The 25,340-nt window shown below is 34.7% G+C and overlaps 4 protein-coding genes across 11 annotated transcripts; 3 read left to right on the forward strand and 1 right to left on the reverse strand.

The window, feature by feature from the left end:
• The first annotated feature begins 16 nt into the window (after nucleotides 1-16).
• LOC102630295 (vacuolar protein sorting-associated protein 54, chloroplastic) lies at nucleotides 17-11,436 on the forward strand. 4 transcript variants are annotated; one of them, XM_052434736.1, is made up of 19 exons: nucleotides 19-1,140; nucleotides 1,538-1,600; nucleotides 1,830-1,909; nucleotides 2,251-2,368; nucleotides 3,354-3,431; nucleotides 3,609-3,765; nucleotides 3,901-3,989; nucleotides 4,531-4,787; nucleotides 5,491-5,662; nucleotides 5,751-5,834; nucleotides 5,914-6,335; nucleotides 6,649-6,802; nucleotides 7,358-7,439; nucleotides 8,269-8,348; nucleotides 8,798-8,959; nucleotides 9,145-9,212; nucleotides 9,301-9,381; nucleotides 9,481-9,748; nucleotides 10,166-10,963. In XM_052434736.1, exons 1-18 carry the CDS (start codon nucleotides 340-342, stop codon nucleotides 9,614-9,616), a joined length of 3,084 nt encoding a protein of 1,027 aa, XP_052290696.1. In that variant the 5' UTR covers nucleotides 19-339; the 3' UTR covers nucleotides 9,617-9,748; nucleotides 10,166-10,963. The 4 variants fall into 4 exon arrangements, with proteins under 4 accessions (XP_024950564.1, XP_052290696.1, XP_006468383.2 ...); XM_006468320.4 differs by lacking the exon at nucleotides 10,166-10,963 and adding an exon at nucleotides 10,964-11,436 and having other exon boundaries at nucleotides 20-1,140; XM_006468321.4 differs by lacking the exon at nucleotides 10,166-10,963 and adding an exon at nucleotides 10,964-11,436 and having other exon boundaries at nucleotides 20-1,140; nucleotides 3,357-3,431.
• Nucleotides 10,042-10,518, forward strand: LOC127900346 (G-type lectin S-receptor-like serine/threonine-protein kinase LECRK2). Its single transcript, XM_052434994.1, has one exon. The coding sequence runs from the start codon at nucleotides 10,042-10,044 to the stop codon at nucleotides 10,516-10,518; it is 477 nt and encodes a 158-aa protein (XP_052290954.1).
• Nucleotides 11,437-12,546: 1,110 nt separating the features above from the next.
• Nucleotides 12,547-16,129, forward strand: LOC102629999 (coatomer subunit epsilon-1). Its single transcript, XM_006468319.3, has 7 exons — nucleotides 12,547-12,815; nucleotides 12,943-13,032; nucleotides 13,424-13,575; nucleotides 14,058-14,193; nucleotides 14,271-14,426; nucleotides 14,860-14,939; nucleotides 15,862-16,129. The coding sequence occupies exons 1-7, from the start codon at nucleotides 12,645-12,647 to the stop codon at nucleotides 15,953-15,955; spliced, it is 879 nt and encodes a 292-aa protein (XP_006468382.1). The 5' UTR covers nucleotides 12,547-12,644; the 3' UTR covers nucleotides 15,956-16,129.
• A 1,151-nt stretch (nucleotides 16,130-17,280) lies between these two features.
• Nucleotides 17,281-22,028, reverse strand: LOC102629137 (UDP-arabinose 4-epimerase 1). 5 transcript variants are annotated; one of them, XM_025095263.2, is made up of 12 exons: nucleotides 21,872-21,889; nucleotides 21,639-21,733; nucleotides 20,887-21,036; nucleotides 20,639-20,763; nucleotides 20,352-20,465; nucleotides 20,140-20,247; nucleotides 19,956-20,047; nucleotides 19,214-19,355; nucleotides 18,951-19,045; nucleotides 18,543-18,672; nucleotides 17,848-17,992; nucleotides 17,281-17,737 (listed from the first exon to the last, which is right to left on the reverse strand). In XM_025095263.2, exons 3-12 carry the CDS (start codon nucleotides 20,945-20,947, stop codon nucleotides 17,508-17,510), a joined length of 1,242 nt encoding a protein of 413 aa, XP_024951031.1. In that variant the 5' UTR covers nucleotides 20,948-21,036; nucleotides 21,639-21,733; nucleotides 21,872-21,889; the 3' UTR covers nucleotides 17,281-17,507. The 5 variants fall into 5 exon arrangements, with proteins under 5 accessions (XP_024951031.1, XP_006468380.1, XP_006468379.1 ...); XM_006468317.4 differs by lacking the exon at nucleotides 21,639-21,733 and having other exon boundaries at nucleotides 21,872-22,028; XM_006468316.4 differs by lacking the exon at nucleotides 21,872-21,889 and having other exon boundaries at nucleotides 21,639-21,852.
• Between the last annotated feature and the right edge of the window lie 3,312 nt (nucleotides 22,029-25,340).

Raw genomic sequence — 25,340 nt, forward strand, 5'->3', positions numbered from 1 at the left:
TTTGTTCATCACTGGCCATTATGTCACTCCCTTCTTCTCTTTGTCCAGTCCTCGTTCGATCTTCTCAGATCCAAATCCAACAACTCGAACGAAATTAACAGCCAGATCTTACTCCAGTTTATAGAATATAAAAAAAGCCGAAAAAAAAAAGTAAATGTTGAATTTTAATTAAATTTTATACTCTTTTTTTTTTTTTTCCATGTAGATCTACTAATCACTTGATCTCAATTCGATATTTTTTCACCTCTGTAATCTCAGATCACATTTCTTGAATTCATTCTAGGGTTTTGTTAACTAAAATTTTTCCTCCATTTCTTTCATGGTCTCTAATTCTTGAAAATGGATTCACTACCTTCCCATTCGGGAAGGTCACATGTTGATTCTCCAACCACTACTACCAAGACGCCGCCGTCTTACGCGAAATCAATCTCTGATGCCGGTAGCCAAAGCCTCTCTTCGATACTTAACAACCCTAACGTCGGCAAATCCGGCGTCTACGGGAGCGACGCCTCTTGGGTCGGCTGGTGGTCTTCCTCTATCGCCGTTTCCCCTCTCGAATTCGCGCCGTTGATTCCGAAATCCACCTCCGAACTCAATCGATCCGACTTCCAAACCTATTTGTCCTCCATATCCGATTCGTATCACCGATTCGAGGACATCCGAAAGCACGCCAGCAAAGAGAGCGTGGACGTTGAGAACATTGGGGGGCAAGGTGAGGCTTTAGTTGCGTGCTTACGCGAGGTCCCCGCACTTTATTTCAAAGAAGATTTCTCTCTATCAGAGGGTGCTACGTTTCGTGCGGCGTGCCCTTTCTCTAACGTGACTGAGAACATTGTCTTGCAAGAGAAGCTGTCACAGTACTTGGACGTTGTTGAGTTACATCTGGTGAAGGAGATTTCATTGCGATCAAATTCCTTTTTTGAGGCTCAGGGGCAGTTACAGGACTTGAATGTGAAGATTGTGGAGGGGTGTAGTCAGATACGGGAATTAAAGGAGACGATCAGGCTTTTGGATACTGATTTGGTGGATTCTGCACGTCAGATTCAGGAGTTAAATGCTACGAGGAGTAATTTATTGGCTCTGCAACAGAAATTGAAGCTTATTTTAGATGTTAATCAAGCTTTATCCACCCTTAAATTGGTAAACTGAGGCTTCGTAGTTAAATTGTTAATAGTTTGGTATCACTTTTGAGCTTCTTTTCTCGCTTGTTTGCTTGTTTTACTTCTTAGGTAGCCTTCATTTAGTTATGCATTTCTAATTTGTAAAATTGTTAAGCACAGTGTAAATGCTAATTCATGATCCCTTTTGCTAGTTTTTTTGTTTCTGTATTAGGGATGAAGTTTCCATTAGAAATTTTAGGTTTATTCTCAGACATACAGGGTACGCTATAGCTGTTAAAAATTTGAATTCAATTATTTTGCCCCTTGATTATATTATCATGTAATTTGATTAGGACCTTGGAAAAATGTTTACGATGAGATTTTGGTACTTGTTTTGGCTGTGGGTAAAAATGAGTTGTTTTATGTTCATCTCACAGCTTGTTGCATCTGGAGACTGTGCTGGAGCCTTGGATGTCACGGATGATTTGCAACATCTACTGGTATGTTTTCATAGAGTGAAAAAATCATACTTCAAAATTTTCGTCCATTGTTCCAAGGTTATATCAAGTTTGAGTTTAAAGATCTTGCACATAGTCATCATCTAAAGCATCCTTGTTCTTGTGTTATCTTTATTCAAATTTGTGAATGCGATATGGTATCTAGTTTATGATCTAGCAGCTTTTGGCTTTAGTCTCTGTTTAACTTATTACTTCTCTTTGTATTTTAAAGGATGGGGATGAGCTCACTGGCTTACATTGCTTTCGTCATCTTCGGGATCATGTAGCAGCTTCAATAGATTCTATTAACAGGTGATTTCTAGTTATATGGTGACATTGATTTGTGATATTTTAGGTATTTGTATGTTGATGAAATATGGATCTCTTTAGCCTATTTTTATAGTTTAGCCTTTAGCCTGCCATGATAGTTTATGGACTTAATTTTTTCCTTGAACTTTGTTAAACTTTTTGCAACTTCTAGGATTCGTGTCTCATAATAACTTTGCTTTCCTTGAGAGAGTGAGAGAGAGAGAGTGTGTGTGTGTGTGTTAATGTATAGGTTTTTTTCTTAAACAATAATGCCCTTTGCCAAAGAGTAAAATGTTGATTGTAGGTCCACAATTCATAATCCCTTATTATATTTATTTTTGTAGCATTCTTTCAGCAGAGTTTATGCGTGCTGCAATACACGATGCTGGGGATACAGATGTGGCTATTATATCGAAAGCAAAAGCGAGGGCATCTATTTCTTTGAATGGAAAGGATGATGAAGTAAGTTCATCAGAGATATTTCAAATTGAGTCTCAACTTCTAGGTTTTCATGTGTTTAAAAGTATAGCTTAATAGAGCGTGGTCTCAGTCTGTTTAAGAATTATTGTAAATTTTTTTCCCCCAGAACTTGTTGGGAGTACAAACATCTATATTTATTGAACCAGGAATCATATGACAAAGCTAAGATATCTGTGTTATTATAACATATCAGCTGAAACACCTTCAAGTTGTTTCCCTTTTGAGATAAATTAGCTATTCTTTGCAGATAATTGAGCATTTCTTGGTGCTGCATTAGAATTTGAATTTGGAGTGAGACTTTTTGCTAAATTATGGGTTTGTATTTTGTAAAGTACCCTTCCACACTCAGCTGTCACATGAAGGCACTTTTTTAGCTGATTTCCCAAGATCACGCATGCACTAGCCATTGCAATAGCTTCATGCAGCACAGCACTAACACATTCCAATTAAGTTTGATTGGCTGATCTGTAGATCCAAGATCTTTAGGCTTAGGAAAGAGTATAACAACTCAAGTGAGGTAGAGGAAGGCTGAGGAATGGTTAAGTTGGTTATAACAAAGATAACCGAAAGAATTAACTCAGGGATCACACCTTAGTTGCATTACGCATCCATTAGTAAGGTATCAGAAAGCAGTTTTAAGGACTTTAAGTTCCTCTAAGTCTATTTGACAATAGCTCATCAACTTTTCCGTTTTAACTGTAAGTTCTATTGATTTAGCATTAGGCTTCAGCCATTGCATGCTGGATTTTTAAGTGGTTATGTTGTTCCCTGGACATTTGGACAGACATTTTACTGGCTGATTTTCTGTGTTTTGCCTGACATCCTGAGCTGAACAGATTTATCTTATTTATTGATCTACAGTATATATTGGCTTATGTTTCAAAATATCTAGTCAAATTGTTTCTGCAATAAACTTCACGAGTAGATGATTCAGTTTGTGAACCGATTTCATTGATTAATTTGTTAGCAGGTTACAGTAGATGACGAAGAAACATCTAATTTCCGTGATCATCTTCTTCCTCTCATCATTGGGTTGCTCAGGACGGTGAGTAATCTTCCAACTAATTGGTGTATTATCATTTGAAATGTTATTAGGAATATAAATTAGTTAGTTAAGCTGGGTGCTTTGATTTTAATGCTCCGTTTTTCTGCATTAAAATAATTGTGTTAGCCCCTGCTTTTAATATAAGTGAAGAACTGACGGAGTAATTTTTGTATTTAGGCTAAGCTCCCTTCTGTTTTGAGAATATATCGCGACACACTTACTGCTGATATGAAAATGGCTATTAAGACTGCCGTGGCAGAGCTCCTTCCTGTTCTTGTTGCTCGACCTCTGGAGTCAGATTTCTCACCTGGAGAACGTGCAGTGGATGCAGATGGTGAGAAGTTAATCATGCAATAAATTTTCTGTTTACAATTTCACCTCCTCCAGAGAGAACCTTTGTACATGACTCTGTCAGTGTGTCTGTCTGCTCAGCTTCTTCCAAATTTTTAACAGTAATGTGATTACTTAGGTGGGGGCTCATCACTTGCGAGCAAGTTGAGAAGCCTGTCATCAGAAAGCTTTGTTCAACTATTGGGTGCTATCTTCACGATTGTGCGGGTAATGTATACTTTACTATCTGATTCTGCTTATGACGGTGGTGGTCTGTGGCTATTAACTACAAGCTGGGGTAAATGTGTCAAAGAAAGCAGTTACACAATCTAAACTTAAATTGCATTACCTTAGTTGCTCTGCGTACTGTATGATCTAAAAGAAGCAGTTTTCCTACTTACCATACCAAGATCAAAAGTTTCTTTCTCCTTTGACAAACAGATTAAGTGATCAATGGATATGGACCTGCTCTTCTTCCTCTTTTTTTCCCCCCTTCTTTTTCTCCCTTCCCCTAGAGAGCGGGTTTTAGGAGGGGTGGTTGTTGGGCAAAAGGGCTTCTAACTGTTAAGGAAGCAACTTTTTCCAGACATTGTTTTGACTGCATTAAATTTGAAATGAAGTATACAAAAATTATCAGCCTTATTAAATTTGACTTGTTGAGACTGATTGGTACCATCTTGCCTAACATGAACTATTGAACTCTCCTACTTTTTCTCATTAATTATTGTTTAAAGATGTAATATGAATTATTTTCTTTTAGTGAATGCAGGCTCATTTAATGCGGGCTGCTGAAGTGAAAAAGGCTATTGAGTGGATTATGTGCAACCTTGATGATCATTACGCTGCTGATTCAGTTGCTGCTGCAATTGCAATTGGTGCTGCAGCTGCAGAAACAGCACAGGACAATCATATTCAAAGTGGTTCGCTTCTGCCATATTCACCTTTAAGAAGTGGTGCAAAGATTCCTTCATTTCAGGGAAAAGCAACTGATGCAACAAGTCCCTCAAATATGTCCAAGAATTTCAGGTTAAGTATCATCCCATTGTATAATGTTGTTCATATGATTTGTGTACATTTGTAGCTATTTTCTTTAGTCTTATCTTTTGGTTAATTTCAGATATGGATATGAACCTTCTCATGTTCCTTCTCAACAAATCACTGTTTTGGTCTGATTATATCCCTTACTGTTATTCTATAAGCTGTCCTCGCTGCTAAATTTTTAAGGGGATGGAAACATAAGAATTATAGCTGTTGCCTTATAGATGGCTTGGCTTGGCTTGGTAACTGAGGTCCTATTGACTTCCTCCTTTCTTTTTTGCCCCCGTGAAAAACAATTGGCTTGTTACATTCATGATAATCTCCGCATACAGACTGAGACAGAGGCTAACTTATTTTCAGTTTCTATTTTATCTATGCAATTCGAATGTTGCATTTGTAATATCTAATCTAAAGTATCTTTTACCGCACTGTCTTGATTCAAATGTTACCGTGCTGCAATCGGTCATTAGTTTGGCCTGTCTGATGACAGAGGTTCTGTTACTTTTCATGGTCCAATGATTGCTGTAACATGGTATATTAATCACCTATTGTACTCTGTCCATTCTGTTTCTCTAAAACTCAGAATCTACATTGAACTTGAAATTGATCTAGTTAGAAGTGATGCTTTCTTGTGGAGTTTTGTTCTGATTCCTGTCTTAAATCTGTGAATATGGCATCCTGCCCTTGACAGAGCCGATGTATTAAGAGAAAACACTGAAGCCGTTTTTGCTGCATGCGATGCTGCTCATGGAAGATGGGCAAAGCTTCTTGGGGTCCGTGTACTTCTGCATCCTAGGTTGAGGTTGCAGGAATTTTTAAGCATATACAATATCACACAAGAGTTTATAACCGCAACAGAGAAGGTGGTGGTCTTTTCATTTTCCTATAATAGGATTTAGTGATACAAGTTACCTCTTGGTTATTCTGATTTACTTCTATGCAAATGGACAGATTGGTGGAAGGTTGGGATATAGCATTCGTGGAACATTGCAGTCACAAGCCAAAGCCTTTGTTGACTTCCAGCATGAATCCCGAGTTAGTTTGAATTTCTTCTAAATTATTTATTGGACCTATGGTTGTTATTATTATACTTATACTTCTGTTGTTATTTTAGATGACAAAAATTAAGGCAGTTCTTGACCAAGAAACATGGGTGGAAGTAGATGTTCCTGATGAGTTTCAGGCCATTGTTACTTCACTAGTTTGCTCTGAAGCAGTTGTTACGGGGAGTACAGATGATGTCCAAGGTAATTTGATGACGAACGACAATGAAGTGGCCACAAGCAACAATAGTACACTTCAAGCTCAAAGTGGACAAGAAAGTGCTCAACAGCAGATTGATCGGACAGACTCTAGCGAAATCCTTGAGCAAAATATGGCCCAAATACAACCTACATCTTCAACCGAGGGAAATGAAAGAAATAAAGCCGATGCTTCATCTTCCTCTGTCCAAAGTAACAATAATAACATTGAACGTGGAAAATCTACCTCTCAAACCCTTATCTATGGAGGTGTTGGTTATCACATGGTAAACTGGTTAGTTATCTTGTTTTTCTTATCTTTTTCTCCCCAACTTTCTCCCTTTGCCACAGTTTCTTATTTCTTCTTTTGGAAGTTGTATTTATGCTGCAGCATTCGCAATTATTTTCTGTGGAGGTGTTGGTTATCTATGTGCATTTTGATACTTAAACTTTGTTTCTCCTGTCATCGATTGAATTACTGAATTTAGATTCTTCTGTCAACATTTTAGTTTAATCCTGATAATATAATGATTAGTAAGGCAAAATGAAAATTTCACCATGAACAAGTTTTGATATGATTTTATCTTCTTTTCATGTTGCTTCTGCAGTGGCTTAATATTGCTGAAGATGTTATCAGAGTACATTGATATGAATCATTTTTTGCCAGCTCTATCTTCGGAAGTTGTTCATCGTGTTGTGGAGATATTAAAATTTTTCAATACCAGGACTTGTCAGCTTGTTCTCGGTGCTGGTGCCATGCAGGTAGTGTTTAGTTTGGAACTTATACATGAGTATCCAAGAAGATTACTGTTCGGAAAAGGGTCTGCAACATGCATGTTATTGCATATAAACTCATTTCTGTGCATGGTTTTATTTTATCCAAGTTTGTTCTTTTCTTTCAATTGATCTTTGTGGATATATCTCATGTAGCCTGGTAGTTTTAAACTAATCATTTAATATTATCCTACCCATTTTATTTAGTGTGTTTTAGAAACTTGCACATTGTTTTTCTGTGGTAGAGGAGTGTACTTTCTACTTAGATTCTCTACCTTTTTCTTTTCTCTTGCGAGGATAGCTTCTCCATTTCCATGTAAATCAAGCATTCTTCTGTATATAGATTTTTAATTATTCTGCAGTTTCTATTTTTGTTTTTGGAAAATTAGAAAAAAAATGGAAGAAGAGTCCTTAGCATGCTGGTTCATGGGCTAGTAGAAGCCTCTTCTTGTTCTATTTACTTGTGGTGCTCTTTTTACATGAATTTACTTCTGAAGTTTGATCACCTCTGCAATTTTAGTTACGTTATATGTGGAATTGCAGGTGTCTGGTTTGAAGTCCATTACTGCTAAACACCTGGCCTTGGCAAGTCAAGTAATCAGCTTCACATATGCAATTATTCCTGGTAGGTGATGATAAATTAACAAACTCATACTTGAAATTCTATGCTGCTCTTTAGTATGTTATTCCTGATTGATTAGCTGTGTTATACTTTATTTGAAAATTGTTATTGAAATAGATTAAACATGGTTTTGGTTTCCACATATTTCTCATGTTTGTTCAAGTCTGCTTCTTTCTTTGTCTGGTATCTAGCTTTCAAATAAGTACACTAAGTTGTCTTAGGCTCTTTTGGTCAACGCACAGATTTACATGGAACAGTAGATGCGTCTTTGAGGAAAATTATTTAAAATGTAGCATATTTGAACTTATGTAGAAAACTGACTTGGAAACATTGTGAATTTGTACAATACTCATTTTTCTTAAAACAATAGCCAGCGACCCTGTAATTTGCCATAATGATAATTTCGTCCCTATGAGTTTGAAAAATACTAGTTTTACTTCTGACCGATGACCATTGAAATGTATACAGAGCAAGAGTAAGATTGTAAACTTTAAATCCTTCCTAAATCTAATAACAAATAAAGATGACCTGCACCAAACAGACACTATAACAAATTGAAGGGTGTTCAGATGTCTATTTTCCTTTAGTTTATAGATACGGGTACATAGAGAGCCTATGCATTTCAAATGTTTTACCTTTTCTTTTTCAATTATTGTGATAAGCAAGAAAAGACTTCTAAGTATTTTTTCTGTTGCTAATATTGTATGTTTATGCTTTGATGTTTCAATGTATACTTATATGCATTTATCTGTTTTTTCCTTTATGAGTGATTGTAATATAATTGTTGAAGTTCCTATGTCAATTTATGACTTTCTGTTTGTTTCTGGACTAGCAATCAGGCAAATTCTCTTTCAGAAAGTACCTGAGACACGAAAGCCATTGTTGCTATCAGAGATTGATCGAGTAGCTCAGGTATATATCTATGTAAATTAAACAGCTTTGTATGCTTGTGAGCACATGCATTGTACTTCCTCCGCTAATGCATCAATATGTGTTTACCTTTTGTTCTTACGGGTTAGTTAAACATGGAGACGTTCAATCGTCACGTATAGTTTTCACAGTGGCATTTTCTTCTTGTCAGTTGCAAGGTTTAACACCCCCCCCAACCCAATAAATTGAATATTGAAAATACTCCCCAAACTATTATAAACCTCAATTTACCCCCAATTACTGTTAAGAAGATAATCCTTGCCCTCAATTGCCATTTTTTAATGGTAATTGAGGGTAAATTGAAGTTTACCAGAGTTTGGGGGCTATTCTCAAGATAGTCAATTTATTGGGGGTAAACAGAAATTAACCCCACTTGCAACTTACAATCTGTAAAACAAATATATATCAATTTCTTTCTGGTCTCTGTTTAGGATTACAAGGTTCACCGAGATGAAATTCATACAAAGCTGATTCAAATAATGAGAGAAAGGCTGTTGCACCACCTGCGACAGTTGCCTCAGATAGTAGAGACCTGGAACAGACCAGATGATGGGGATGCACAACCCAGTCAATTTGCTCGATCGCTAACGAAGGTAAGTGATATAATTGATCATTTAATAGATTGCTTAATTACTATACCTTCAAACCCCCCCCCCCCCCGCCCCCCCCCCCCCCCGTCCCTGGGGGCAATTTGTGGCTAATGTGGTTCTGGTCGAGGCTTGAGCTGTTATTTCCAGCAATTAATTTTCTTCTGATTCGTTTTTCAATTGGTTTGCAGGAAGTGAGCTACCTTCAACGTATTTTATCTCGAACTTTACACGAGGTTGATGTTCATGCAATTTTCAGGTGCGTATCTAGAAAACTGGTTTACTGAACTGCATGTTTTCTAGTTTTCATGGTTCATAAGATGGTTCTTGGCATACCTTTTTTGCAGGCAAGTTGTCATAATCTTCCATTCAATAATTTCAGAGTCATTTTCTCACTTGGACATTAGTACTCCACAAGCAAAAGAGAGGTAATACTACCCTCTTTTTTAAAGGGATATGTTAATTACTTTGTTGATGTATCCTTACGTCTTCTCATTGATGGCAATTTTTTAAATTTCATCATTCAGGTTGTATCGGGAAATTAAACACATTCTTGCATGCATTCGATCATTGCCCTCGGATAAGTCAAGCGATTCTGCAACCCCCAACTGGGGGCAGCTTGATGAATTCTTGGAACAAAGATTTGGAGCTGATGCTGGTTGACAAATTTTACTGTAGAGTAGAAAATTGATTGCTTCCCTGACAAAGTCTAAGCAGATTTGAGGGAACAGTTGGGGATGTCAGAACCAATTCCATGCCCATGCCCATGCCCTTTCCATTTAGTATTAAATTGAGGTAATTAAATTTGTAGTACCTCTGTTAATTATTTATCTATTTATTTTTTCATCTTCACAGTGTTGTTGAGGAGTGCTGATGTTTGCCCCGGGTCAAACCCCGAAAATAACTACAACGGTGTCGTTTTGATTTTTTTTTTCTTTTTTGCTACTCCAAAACGTTGCCGTTTCTGATGACTATTTTGAGAAGAATTAAATCTCTTCCTCTTTGTTTCTTCGTTTCTTCGTTTCACCTGGGAAAGTGACAGAGAAGAATTAACTGGAATCGTTGGGGTCAAAGGGACTAGAGGCTATATGTCCCCTGAATGGCAAAACAGTGGCCTAATAACTGTGAAATCTGATGTTTATAGTTTTGGAGTTGTGTTGTTGGAGATTGTACGCTGCAGAACCAATTTTGAAGTGAATGTTTCAACTGCAGATGTAGTACTTCTCTCAACTTGGGTGTACAATTGTTTTATCGCCAAAGAGTTAAACAAGCTTGTTGGAGAAGACGAAGAAGGAGACTTGAGAACACTGGAAACGATGGTGAGAGTTGGGCTTTTGTGCATCCAAGATAAGCCAAATCTTCGTCCTTCCACGAAAAATGTGATCTTGATGCTGGAAGGAACCATGGAGATACCAGTTGTTCCATTTCCAATTCTTTCCAACTTCAGTAGTAATTCTCAAACACTGGACGGAACAAAACGAAGCATTACCTCAGGCTGTGAACTTTGCCGCTTCGTGAGTTCAATTTCCCGAACAAGTTTCGGCTACCAGCGTTACCAGTGTTGACGGTGACCGTGGCTGTGAGTCGGTCGTGGTGGATCCCGAATGCCTGGACCTCGGTCGAGGAAGGAAAGTAACGAATTTTTTGAAGAAACGAAGAAATGAAGAAACGAAGCACCGAAGAGATTTACAGTCAAACGGAACACGACCAACTTGCTCTTCTCTCTGTCGCTTTCCCAGGTGAAACGAAGAGGAAGAGATTTAATTCTTCTCAAAATAGTCATCAGAAACGGCAACGTTTTGGAGTAGCAAAAAAGAAAAAAAAAAAAATCAAAACGACGCCGTTGTAGTTATTTTCGGGGTTTGACCCGGGGCAAACATCATTTTCCTTTGTTGAGTAGTTTTATGATATGCTAATTTAGCTAATTAGAACTAAAAACATCTGTTGGATGATTATTGAAAAGAGTAAAGAATAAAGATACGTATTTCTAATAGCTGGAAATATTTCCAGGTGTTCTGATGTTTCCCAGGCAATAGGTTAAAGTATGTATCACATTCATTTGTAGCAGAAGGAAGTGTTTTTCAAACCATTTTTGTAGCAAGCATGCGATAAACAGTGCGCAATGAAGAGAACCGTATCTGTTTTGTTCCCTTTGTGTAGTTTTGGGTTGAAGATGGAATTAATTTTTTCCCCGATGAAAGAACGAACAAGTAATTTGATTGTTAAAATTTGATCATTTTTTGGGGTAAGTGTATCGCTATTCGATTTCTGCATAAAGCAAAAGTTTACAATATTATATGAGATGTTCTTCCTCATCTAGTCTTTTGATTTATAGATTTAACTTTGGTTTGTGTTGTGTGTACATTTTTAGCAGGCAATTTCTGTGTTGTTTCAAATTTCTTTCAGAAATCTCCTCTCCTTGGTAAGAGAGTAATTGTAAGGGGTTTGGATTCCTATACATCCGACATTATTTGAATTTTGAATTTTGTTCCAAGGATGAGTAATATTTTTATATTGTAGTTAAATTCTTATACCAATATTTGGATAGGAAAGCTTCAATTTTGAGTCGAAATAAGTGAAAAATGTCGTTCTGTTTAATTTAGAACAAATTGAAGAGAAAAGGGACTCCGAGAGTCTTTTCAAAACTGCTGGTGGTAACTGGTAACCTGCTAATTTCATGCCAAATAAATGACATGATCTTGATTAAATAATCAGTTTATGAGGAATTCTAATATCATTCGTAACATTGTTAATTATTGTCTTAGCACGTCCCGGAGTCATTGACTTATAATTGATCTTGATCATCACTCGAATTTATTTGAATAATGTCTTTCATTCGGAAACAAATTTTCTAAAATTAGTGGAAGATTTTCATTAAAGCAACCATATTTCCCACTCACCAAATAAGATAAACCTTATGCTTCAACTATGGCATCTAATTCGAACTTTTACACTCATTATACTATTATACATAATTAAACATTCGCAAGTAGCCTTATAAATTAGATTAATCTAAACAAGGCTACTTGAAAAAACTATTAATAGCGATTGTTAAATTGTTATTCTTCGTCCATCTTGTCCATTCCTCTAACCTTAATCCTAGAGTTTGAATAGATATCTAGAGTCTTGCATTATTTGATTGAAAGAAATGGACAAGTACCCATTCTGAGAGTCCAACACGTGCCAATGATTATAATTAAACTCGCAATTTTTTTTAGACAAATTGTAAATTTGAACAATAATATACTATAATCATAGATTTTGAATATTTTATTTGTATCCTAAGTGACACGACAAATATTAGAAAGTTAACTGAGATAAAAATAATTCTAATTTTAACCAAGTAATTGTAGTGGTATTAAATAAACTACCAAATTTGTGATTGATGTAACAATTTATATATAAATTAAAAACGTAAAGTTTATGGCCGTATTTAATTTTTATTGTAACAAGTTATACCGTTACTCTTTCAAAAAACAAAATCACTTACTAAAAATTAAAATTAAAAAAAAATAAAGAAAAGGAAATTGGGCCAAATTAGCTACAGTCTAAAAGCCCAATAAACGGCAAGATTAGAGAAAAGGTTGTGTTTCAAGATCTGAAAAGGTTTCAGTCTGCGCGTTGGAGTTGAAGAAGGGATCCAATCTAAATCAAAGAAGCAATCGATCAAGAAGCGAAAAAGGAATAAAGAATGGCAGCGGCAGCAGCACCAGATCACTTGTTCAATCTGAGAAACAACTTCTACTTGGGGGCGTATCAGGCCGCTATCAACAACAGCGACCTCACCAATCTTCCACCAGACGACGCCGTTGAGCGTGACTGCCTCGTCTACCGCTCTTACATTGCCCTTGGCAGTTACCAGGTCCCTTGATCTCATCGCCATTATCATTTCTTGTATTATTTGTTTTACAAACCATCTATTTATTACTGTTATCTTTTTTTTTCCAATTTCATTTCTGATTATTCTTCTCGATTGAAATAAATTACAGCTTGTGATCAGTGAGATCGATGAGTCGGCTGCTACTCCTCTCCAAGCCGTGAAGTTGCTTGCTCTCTATCTCTCTAGCCCTGACAACAAGGTTTTCTTTATAGATCCTTGAAATTGTCTTCTTCTCATCTTCTGTAGATTTGATGTGTTGCATCTTAAGTTTTGATTTAGGCAGTTGAGATTTGCTTGATCTTTATATGGTTCATCACATGTAAACTGTTAAATGAAAATCATGTTAGAATTCTATGGTTGTGGATATGATTGTTATACAATCTCACTAGAAAAACAAGCAACTACGACACATGGCGTGTTTGTATTGGTCGATCTGTTTTATGCAAAATATACTGTTATTGAACTTTGGAATTGAGTTTAATTTGTGTACTTGTATAAGTGTTTAAGAAGGTCAGAGCTAGACCTATTAAGAATGTAGATCCATGATTTTTTAATTCAAATTCTGTCTTACTCGGTGATTGTTACATCAGGAATCAACAATTTCAAGTTTAAAAGAGTGGTTGTCAGATCCAGCCATTGGGAGCAATGCGACATTACGCTTGATTGCTGGTATCATATTCATGCATGAAGAGGATTATAATGAGGCACTCAAACACACCAATGCTGGAGGGACCATGGAATTGTGAGTCAGATTTGACTTATCTTGTGCTTAACATTGAGTAGAATGTTGTGTAACCATGCTTTAGCAAATGGTCTTTCTTGTCTCTTGTTTATTGTTAAGAGAACAATGTTGTGAATTTTAGTGTAAATACAGCTGTTCTGTAGTATTTGATTTACATTGATGTTCTACATCCTTCTTTTTTTTAAACGTAATTTTGGTTTGGAATAGAGAAAAAAAAAATGTAATAGCTACTTAATTCTATCAATAAGGTCTCAGAAATGTATGGCTACCTTTATTTGAGTAATCTCAGGAATTGACAAGCCCAAGTTCCACTGGGATCTGCTGGAATCTGTTTCATCTTGAGCAATTTAGTGTTTCCCTTTTCAATCATTTCCTGGTCACTGCCATTTGCCTTGAGTCTGTGTGTGAGTGTTTGGAGTGGATGAGGCATCTCTCTTAGTTTCCCGACTGCTGAGGCTGATACATGCTATTCTCTTTTGCAGACATGCATTGAATGTCCAAATATTCCTTAAGATGCACAGGTCTGACTATGCAGAGAGACAGCTGAGGGCCATGCAACAGATTGATGAGGACCACACCCTAACTCAACTTGCAAATGCTTGGTTGAATTTGGCAGTGGTGTGTATATATGTTCTCTTTTTGGTTGCATTGCATGAGAGACTTGCGTGTTCTTATGCCCTGTTTTGTTTAATCAGGGTGGTTCCAAGATACAGGAAGCATATCTCATCTTTCAAGATTTCTCTGAGAAGTATCCAATGACAGGGTTGATCTTGAATGGAAAGGCTGTTTGCTGCATGCATATGGGGAACTTTGATGAAGCTGAAGGATTGTTGCTTGATGCACTCAACAAGGCAAGTTTTAAATAGCAAGTGCATTAGTTATGGTTGAGAATTTTTAAAACCTGGTTGAGATGGTGTTTGTTTCTTGCTGCTTGGACCATAATTCACAATTGTTACATATCACTTTATGAAGCATGTATGCGTACATCATGTTCAACTTTATGAAGCATGTGTGTCTAAATCTGTAAGGAAAGAAAACAGAAAAAATTTGGATGATGTTGACTAATGATTATTTTAGTTTGATCCATGATGATTGTAGCTCATTTCTGGTTTATCTTTTTAATTTTCTATAAATCCTTTTACTTGCTTGGTTAAATCGAATATTTGTATGATCATGGCATTCAGCCCCTCATTTTTTTCCATTTTTCTAGTATTGGCATTCACTAGTCTGAAAGTTCTTTGGAGATTGAGTAATTGACTAAATGGTGTTTACTTAATGACGCAGGATGCTAAAGATCCAGAAACTCTTGCCAACCTGGTTGTATGCAGTCTTCACCAAGGAAAATCAACTTCACGTTACCTCAAGTAAGCCATCTCTTCATGTCCTCATTTATTTTTCCCCTCTTATACAACTTCTTAGATAACCAACATGAATTCAGTTTTAAGTGGAAATAAGTAGTCTCACTTTTCCCAAAGATTTTCAAAAGGGTTAATTCCGCCTGCCCCCAAATGTTTCAACATATTCCACTGTGCACCCAAATGTTGCAACAATGCTCAATCCACACCCAAATCCGTTAATTTTACCGTTTATTCTAACGGTGAAAGGGTAAATTTGGAAGTTCATGCCCTAAATATTATTTGATGATGATAAATTAAATTTATTTGATAAATTAATTGATGGGATTATTATTAATTACCTTTAATTAAGAATTTTTAATGTAAATATTAATTATTGGATTAACATTTTATCTCATTTAATTCTTTTCTAATTCAAGATTAGGGGTATTTCAGACATTTCATTCACTTTCAAATAGTTCCGTTAAAAGTAACGGTCAAGTTAACGGAATTGGGTGCGCTGTGGAAAATGTCGAAAAGGTTGGGTGCATGGTGGAAAATGTCGAAAGATTTGGGGGTTGGGTGGAAATAACCCTTTTCAAAATGAGAAATAACGTTTTGTTGAGTGGGAGGTAAAGTAGGTTATCCAATTATTTTGTTGACTTAGCTAGGTTAGTAGGATCTGAATGTTCAAAAGTTTGTCAATAAGATCATGCTCTCTCTGAGAATATCCCCAAAGGATAGCTGTAGTTCCTTGGCTCACTTTTATTATGGCTAGATTTATGTCATTGGCTCGTCTTTCTGTTATGGGATGCCACTGGTTCTCGTCTCTGTGTAATATACAGGGAGGTGGGGAAGTAAGGTTGCCTATTAGATTCCTCCCCCTGCTTTTGTGTTCTTCCAATTTACCCATGCTTTGGATTAATGAGTGCATTGACTGATTGTTTTGCAGCCAGTTGAAGCTTACACACCCAGACCACATGCTTGTCAAGCGTGCTTCATCCGGAGATGAGAGCTTTGAAAGAGCACTTCAATCTGTTGCCTGAAAACTAGAGTCATTTTGGGGCCAAGAGGTGAATGATTTTTGTAACCTACAAGAGAAGTATATGATTGATTTGAAAGATTGTGTTTGTTAGCATAGAGTTGGGTATTTACCCTTTTTGAATTCTTGGATAAAGATACGTCTCTATATGTTAAATATTTCAAGAAATTTCATCTTTTGTCGGTTTTGTGGGTTTTGTGGTGTGGAATATATTCTGGTGAGTCAAGAATTTTATGGTATAAGAGTTGTAGGAAGTGCGAGCCAACTTATTTATTTGATGAAAATTAGTGATTGAAGTAAGGTGTAATCAATTTCAAATTAGCTTTAATGAGAAAATGGATTTTAAAATCTATTTGAACTCAAGACTTAAGCTTGCAGAATAAAGCAAGTAATTAATGAAATTTCAGGTTTTTAGCAAATTGTCTATACTAGGAAATTTAAACATTAAATAAATCTTATATTATTTTTATTATATCTGTCAAAATGATCAATCTAAAAGTCAGATCTACCAAAACATTATCATTTTTTTTTTCTTTTGGGGTCTTTCACAGGTAAGAGCTTTCATTTAATGACTATAGCCCACAAGTTTATGTTTCGTCTCAGCAAGCTAAACTTTTATCAAGTTGATGGTAGAGAATTCCCAGAAGCTGCATCATGTATGAAGTGTTATTTATGATTCTTTCTTAAATAAATAAATTGAAAAAAAAATCAAAAGAATTTAATGAGAAATAAATAAACGCTGTTAAACAAAAGGATACTTCTAAGTTCTAACATAATACTTGTAACCTAAAATTAAACTAATGCGTGTTTCTTCCATACGGATACGGTGTGTGTTAATCGTATTCCAAAATCTTCTTTGTTAAGGGTTGCTACTTGCCAGATTCATTGATCCATATTTAACTATCAGTTGGAGTCGGTACTTTTTACAGATTTGGTTATTTGGAGGGAAGGAAAAAAAAAAAAAAAAAAAGTGTTACCACTTAGCAGGCCACAAGTTTTCCACTGGCGGTAGCCTTCAACAGAATTTTATACCAATAACTTGGACGGAGCGAGGTGGCGCAGCGTTGCCACCTTTTTCCGTTCCAAGTTTTTCGCAACAAATCTCAAGTTCTTTTTTTCTTTTTTCTTTTTTTTTTGGTTAGAAGAATTTCCCAATCTATAGCAGAGAAAAATCAAGGTATGGCAAAAAAATTAGGCCTCACGCAATTGCAAGTAGCAGGAATTTACTATATAAACACCAACGGAAAGTAAATTGTTGAGCTTATCTAAAATAATAAATATGAGAAAAGAAAAAAGGGAAAAAAATGCAGCAGCAAGCACTCATGGGACTGAATGAAAGGTGCATAGCTGCACCAGCCACCAGGGCATATCATAATTATTGAGCTATTATCATCTGTTCAAATACATTGAACAATGCGGGGTCCTCTCTAAAGCTAGACCACAATATATGATCAATAAAGAAATAATCTACTCTCAATTTCACCCCTATTCTAACTGTGGCTGCCGGGGGGCCTGCCTCCGTTGTCTATTACATTAATGGCTATAAAATAAGTTCCCTATATGATCGATGCATACCCACCACGATGAGACTTCTGCCATCTCCAAGCGATTTCTAAGCTTTCTTGGAGATTAGTGTATTTAGCAGTCCAGTTCAGTTCAAGCCTGATCTTGGTCGGGTCACTATACACTTCAGCATAGTCACCTGGGCGGCGAGGTTCATATATAACTTTGATATTTGCCGATGTTGCTTTTTTACATGCCTCAACAAACTCCTTTACCGATCTCCCTGGTCATAGAAACACCCAAAAAAAAAAAAAAAAACATTTGATTCAACTCCATTTCCAAACCTTGAATAGTATCCAGGTAATGCTATCAGAAAGTAATCTAAAAGTGTACCTTTTCCCGTGCCAACATTATAGATTCCAACTTTCTTAGGTTGTGCCCTCTCAAGAGCTTTGACATGAGCATCAACCAGATCATTGACGTCAATATAATCACGAACACAAGTTCCATCTGCTGTACTGTAGTCTGTTCCTTTGACCTTCCAGTAAGCCAAATCACCAGATTTGTCAGATGCCAAGTAATTGTATATTATGACACATCAAGAAGCATGTTCACTCACTATAAACACAGAAATTTCAAAAGAAACAGGATGACTGTTAAAAGATAGATGTTCTAATTATTTAGTAATGATACCATATAATTCCTGTATCATGTAGTCAGTTTTCAATTGGAAAGGCCAAGAGAAAAATTTTCAAATATCCAATTATAAACCATGTACAGAATTCTGAACTCCAAACAGTCAGTTTCTGTTTCTTCCCTTCCCTACACACACCAGGCAGTCGCTACCCTCACATCAGCACATTTTAATTTAAGAATTAAATGATATGAGAAAAATTGTGTTCTTCTTTTGCCAAACTGATGATTTATTTATATGTCGAGTCTAGTTCTTAATTCATTCATTTACTTCAAAACTCATTCATTTTGCTTCCTGTACTCGTATGAGAATGTGCCTTCTGTCATATATTTAGGCAGATCAAAAAACCATTGTCCATGAAAATATAAGGTCAAGTCATAATATGGTAGCATACCTTCAGCCCAGCAATAATACCACGAGCTGCATCAAAACATGCACCTGATATTCGCCCATGCTCACGCAATTCAGGTCTGGGAGCTTCACCTAATCTACCCTCTGGATCAGAACCGATGACATTGAAGTACCTGCAAATTATCACAAAAACAAGTTAATCTGTAACTATTATAGTGAGTAATTCTGATTTACCAGGATGAAAAATCCAAAAGAGAAGGTATGTGTCTAATATTTCAAAAAAAGTGGCATATGAATAGAATAACATTTTAATCAGTCTTTGTAAAATTTTCCGCAACAAGTTCAAAAGTACTTGCACAAAGATCAAACTCAAGTACATTGTTTTCAAAGCCTACGGTCAGTAGGGTTAATTTTAATAACAAAAGCAACTAATGTAAAAAAGACCACCAACCGTAGGATCATAACTGCCATGTCTGAATTTTTAGAGAAGTCCAGGATGATATCTTCTGCCATCTTCTTAGCTTTACCATATGGATTAATTGGAGCCTGCATTTATTCAACAGTATTGATCAGTTGTCTATTAACAGACACAATGCATCCCCAAAAAAAAAAAAAGTCAATAGAGCTCAAAATAAAAACATAACTAATTAAGACAAATGACTATGAATTACAAAATTTCTTGTTGTCAACAGTTAACCAAGAATTTACACTCACCTGTGGAGTTTCTTCAGTAATGGGCATCTTTTCAGGCTCTCCGTATGTTGCGCATGTACTGGAATATATCAAAGTATCCACGCCATGTCTGGCCATTGACTCCAATACTACCAAGGTATTTGACGTAATGTTGTGATAATATCTACAAATCGAGGTCAAAGATATCATTAATGGACATACATCTAATATGTAAGCAAAAAAAAATTGCAGGCATTAAAAGTAATGACGTTACTTTTGGACCAGGTAGTCCCATTCCTAAATCATTCTTTACTTTTAATATTGTAAAATCTAGCCATCCCTATTTTCCCCTTCTCATGTTTCCAGTGTTATCATACTCAATCCAGCAATTGAACACTTAGATTGGCTCATATGATTTTTTTTTTTTGGACCGAAGACATTTTTTTCTGCAAAAACCTAAAATCGATCATTTTCATAGAATGGAATGTCAAAACATCTCAAGAGAGGGGGAAAAAATAGATACAGACGTATAAAAGGATTGTAACTGCAAATAAAAAATAAGGTTTCCCCTTAAATGGTGTAAAAGAGCACATTTTCATATCTCGTACAAGGCTCTATGATACCAAGTCAACATTTAAAATCAAAACAAGCCCTGGAGAACTTGATAAATTTCAGTACCATTGCCGAGAGGGGCCGGTTCTCACAAGCAAAAGATGTATGTACCTTTTTACTGTAGTTTTGACTAGTTAAAATTGGCATAATAAATATCCCAAACAATACTCACTTGAGAGGATCAAGGGTGCTTTCTCCAACATAAGCAACAGCTGCAAAATGCATTACAGCATCAAATGCATTTTCTGAAAAAAATTTGTTAACCTGAAATAACAGTCAAGTAATCAAATCATAACATCCATGTCACAGTTATAATCAAAAGCTGAACTTCAAGAACAAAGGCATGGTTATCATACAGCTTTAGCATCACCCAGGTCAGCATAAATAAACTGAAGCCTCCCAGGCTCTGGAAATAATTCTTGTAGGACCTTTACGGCACCTATGTTTCCCCGTGAAAGATTATCCTGTCAGAAAGAAAGATCATTTTCCTCAAGATCTGCATCAAGTGACATTATTGAGCTAACAATGACTGAGCAGTGCACTAATTATATATGGATAAGAAACATACAACTATAGTTACACGGTATGAGTCCTTCAGTAATCGTAATGCAGCATGTGAACCAATGTAGCCAGCACCACCCGTTACCAGGACATGAGTTACCCCTTCTTCATGTTGGGAAAACTAGAAGGATGGCAGATCAAGTAAAACAATTTTAGAACTGGAAATTTTATAATCATCTACTTAAAATAAACAAATAATTAAAATGAAAAATAATTGCATAAACCGATAATCACTCTAAGCCAACATAATACTCAACAAATAGATGAAATTTTGATATATGACCAAGGACTTACCGGGCTTGGGCTACTGAAAGTTGGAGATTGCTTCAGCAGGAAAATGCACAATGCAGTAAGAGCAGCAGCCAAAATAAATTTTCCAGCAAAATTGCTCTTCCTTTTGGGGTCTGCATAATCCAAACCTTCATGCACAACAAGGTTCTCATTACATAAATTAACTCAACCCATTTCAATTAGGAAGCAATTGTAACAAATATTACAAAAATGGACCATAATTCAATTATTATGAAGATTCTGATTCTTACCTCCAAAGGACGTAGGTCTAGTCTGCCTTTGCTGAGTTCTGGCCCTGCCAAAATTCAGCATCTCGGCAGATTCTGATTGTTTATCTATGTTGCAATCAATTGTAAGCCTCAGTTATGTCAGAAATCAAGTATAATACACCCCCTTGTGAGCTGCAAAACAAAAAAGCAAGCAATTGTGAGTAAATCCGCAAGCAATATCAGTTCAGTTAACAAAATATGAAATTTTTTACATGTGAAAGAAAAGGATTAAAATTTTGATACTCAGAGATGAAAAAACAGTCGAGATCCAGAGAACAAACCAACCAAAAGAACACATCAAAAAGGGGAAAAAAAAAAGGATCGAAATTGAACAAGAATTTTAAAAAATACATAGACTATAATTATGTCAGAGCATGTCTGCCCAGAAAATTAAAAAAATATAGATTTACAAACTAAGCCAAGAAAAGGGTCGTTTCCCAAATCAATATTTCGAAAACAAAACTAAAAAGTGAATAATTTTTTTGAAAGAACAAACCCAAATCAACGGAATTAAGATTCAAAACCACCGATCAACAAAATCCCATCTCGGAAAACCTTGTGATCCTAAGAGATAAAACGAGTGGACAACTGGGAATAGAGAGCAGGGTAGCTAGCACAAGAACAGCAGAAGAATAAAAATAATAATAATAACAGGCCTTTTAAAGCAAAAACAAAAACAAAAACAAAAATAACAACAATAACAGGGACTTTAGTTGTAAATGCTAAGAAAGTACCAGAGATAGAAAAAAATAACAGAGAGCCTCTCTGCTTTACAGAAACAGAAGCCGTACAGGTGCAACAAACGAAACTGTGAAGATCTAAAGCAAAACTACAAGTTTAAAGCAGAACCCAGAAGAGAAAAAAGTGATAGGAAATTAGAGTGGAACGCACGATGAATTGACAATGAAAAACGTAAGAAAGAGAAAGTGATTAAAATTCGAATTTCTTTGAGAGAGAGAAAACGTACAGCGCGAAAAGGGAAGAGAGCAATGTGAATGAAAATGAATGAAATGATAGATTTTCACAATTCGAGTTCTAATAGGTTGAAATTTCTGTGTGTCCATGTTGTCAGGCTTGAAGAGCAGAGGCACCAAAATTATACTCACTGTCTTTCTTTCTTTTTTAATTTGATTAAATTTCATGTTCATATTATAAAAATCTAAAATACTATTTGTTATAATTATTATTTGGGATGATAGCAAATGGGTCCCTAAATTTTTTTAAAATCTTACGGGCGGGCATAGTTTGTCTAATTATATCAATTAAATTCCCAGCAGCTAGGCGGCCAGAAGGCAGTAGCCGCTTCCACTAGCCAGCTCTTATTTCGTCGATGTATGAAGTCTGGTCGTACTTCGAAACGAAAAATCAATTTGTCAAAGTATATGATAAATACTTGCAATTATAATTTGGAAGCTGATATTATGAATTATTACCCAATTTATTAAATTTGATACGGTTGTTTAAAATAATTTTCGAATAAAATCTTTTAAATTTTTATTTTCATATTTAGCAACCATTTATCGTCTTTCATTTGATAATTTAGACTTTTACTTTATAAGTTCATAGCAACTAGAGCAATATATACAATACTAAGTGTTTGTTTGGTATAATTTATTTAATGGTTATAAGTACTTATTTTATCTCATAAGTTCGTATCAAAATTTTTTGTTGTTGTTTTTTTTTTTAAATAGAGCTTTTGAAGATTAAATAAACTATTTTTACCCTAATAGTAAAACTCAAATTTTAGGCTTTTGCAAGTAGATATTAGAAAGCTTTTTTAAATATTAAAATATCTTTTACTTATTTAATAATCTTATTTTATTCTTTTCATAACATACATTAAAAAATTTGCCTATTAACTTAATTTTATAATTTTAGGTAAAAGTTTTTATTGACAACAAAAAAATAATTTTTTTTTTTACAAAAACTTTACTTGGAAAATCTCTACTAACAAAAGCTCTACTTGAAAAGTTATATTAAACAGAGTTTAAATAAAACCAAAAATACTGATATTTTCTAAGAGTAAGAATTTTTTTTTTTTTAATAAGAAGAGTAAGTGACTTCTTTTGAAATAAATAGACAAAAAAAATGCCATTATTTAAGGAAACATAGTGGTATTCAAGGATTTGTATGCTAATTTTCCATTATTTTCATGAATTATCCATTTAAAATTCCTATTTTTTTGAATCTTTATTTTATTGTTGAGCTGTGTTACCATCATGACCAAAAAAGAAAAATTGTTTATCATTGGAAGTAATTGTACTAATCATTAAAATTAGTAACCAATTAATTAAAATATGAAAGAAAAAAGAAAATATTTTTTAATCGATAAATAATTTTATGGATTTTTTTTTATGAACTTTAATATACCCTTTCATATTACCGATAAACATAACAGCATAACACAGCTTTACTTAGAATATAAATTTTAAAAAAAAATTATATATACCGACAATTTTTGGGGGGTATAAATAATATCGACATTGTAACTTGTATTAAAAAATTTAGATTTATTCAAAACATTGTTATTTTAGTCAGAATTTTTTAATTGGATGGAAAGGAGCCAATCATATGACGCATCGTTGCATGTCTTGTTATAATTCAATAAATATTCCGCGTTATTTTTGGAAAATTATAAATTCAATTCAGCCGAAAATGCGGATGAGCGTTTTCTGTTACTGTACATTCACTAAACAGACGTTGACGTGTCAGCTGTTCAGTGTAATGGTTTAATAAAAGGTAGTGGGGCCCATCATCACGTGGGACCTATTTTTGGAAATTCGACAACTTTTGTTTTTTTTTTTTGGAAAGGAAATTCGACAACTTTAATAGTTAAAATTGAGATTGAAATTTACATTTAAAGAATGGTAGGCATACGACCTTTACGTCTCGATTTGATTCTTAATTAATATAGTAATAAATGATAGTTAAATAATTTTATAAATAATGATATTTATATCTAATATATAAGTGACACATAGTATTAAGAATTAAATTAAAACTTAAATTTTTATTTCCCTTTGAAGATTATATTATATATATTGTTTTTATTTTCAATATAAACTTTATGGGCTCAAAAAGTTGAGATAATTTGAAATTTATCAAAAATTTTAATTGGTTTCTATTTTTGCAATAATAATCTTCATCTTTATTATTATTATTTTTTAAAGATCACGTCTTATTTTGGAAAAAGTCCTTTTCAATTGTATGAATAGAACTTAAGTTTTAAGTAAATTTTATTAGTAGCATTTTATGTTTGCAAATTTTTGTGAGCAGTCTCTCCAAACTGTCTGTGAAGGAGAAAATTTGAGTAGGATAGACAGTTTTGATAAAATAATACTTCTTGTCAGTTTTATCAACATAGTCCTACTATATATAATTAACTAATTTTTTATGCCACTTCGGCCTTGGTCGGAGTGGTGGGCTAACGTGCTTATTTGTTTAATATTTCAAAAATTTCCTCTCCCTTGTGTAATACGAGTGGAGTATGGACATCCCTCTTCTGTAAGGGATTATTTATCTGGGCATGTACTTCACAGAATTCAATGTAATAATATAAGTCTCAATCATGTATTTCTGATTGTAAATATCAGTGTAATATATCTGGTATAATAGCAGTTGTAAATATCTGTGTAATGCAGTAATATGATGATTAATCAATATTTAAAAAAAAAAAAAACTAATTTTTTTATGGGCTAAGTTTTATTTATTTTTTTAATAGGTTAGATCTTAATGGATGAAATACAAAGATGAAAAATGACATGATGCTCTCTATTCCCACTTAAGTTTTCCAAATAGGAGAAATTTTTATTCTTAATTGGGTAGATTCCAAAAAAAAAAAAAAGATCAAAATTTTTTCAGATAAATAATAACAGCAATATTCAATAATGCAAACTACCAGACAATAATGAAATAATAACAGTTTCACTAATGATTATTTAACAGATTTAGTATCAATATCAGATAATCTTACCGTATTTGGAAAATATTTTACCTAATGTTGATGGTTACGTTGACAAAAATATCACTAACATTCCTAAGATTAATTAAAACCATCTTGTATAAAATTAATTAACTGGCATCTCTTTAGACACCATGCACTGCTGCTTCCTGCCACTTAATTTTTTTTTTTAAAAAAAGAAAGTCAAATAAGACTCTATAGTTGATGGAGAAGGCATCTCTATCTCATGTCATTGTGAATTAAAAAAATAAATAAAATAAATAAACATCCTCAAATATTCCCACGAGAAAATGACTATTAAATTCCCAGTGGGATTTTTTTTTTTTTTTGGGTCCATGTTAAGAAATAGCTTTGTCATTGATCGTGCAACTTGCCTACCTGCTCTAGCATGAAATAAAATAAATTCTAATGCAAATAATTAGAAGGCTCAGCTGTCTCATTCTCATGATGATGAGGATGTACTCGTTTCATGCAA

Source organism: Citrus sinensis, chromosome 2 (genome assembly GCF_022201045.2).
Source record: "Citrus sinensis cultivar Valencia sweet orange chromosome 2, DVS_A1.0, whole genome shotgun sequence".
In the NCBI taxonomy this organism is placed as follows: domain Eukaryota; kingdom Viridiplantae; phylum Streptophyta; class Magnoliopsida; order Sapindales; family Rutaceae; genus Citrus; species Citrus sinensis.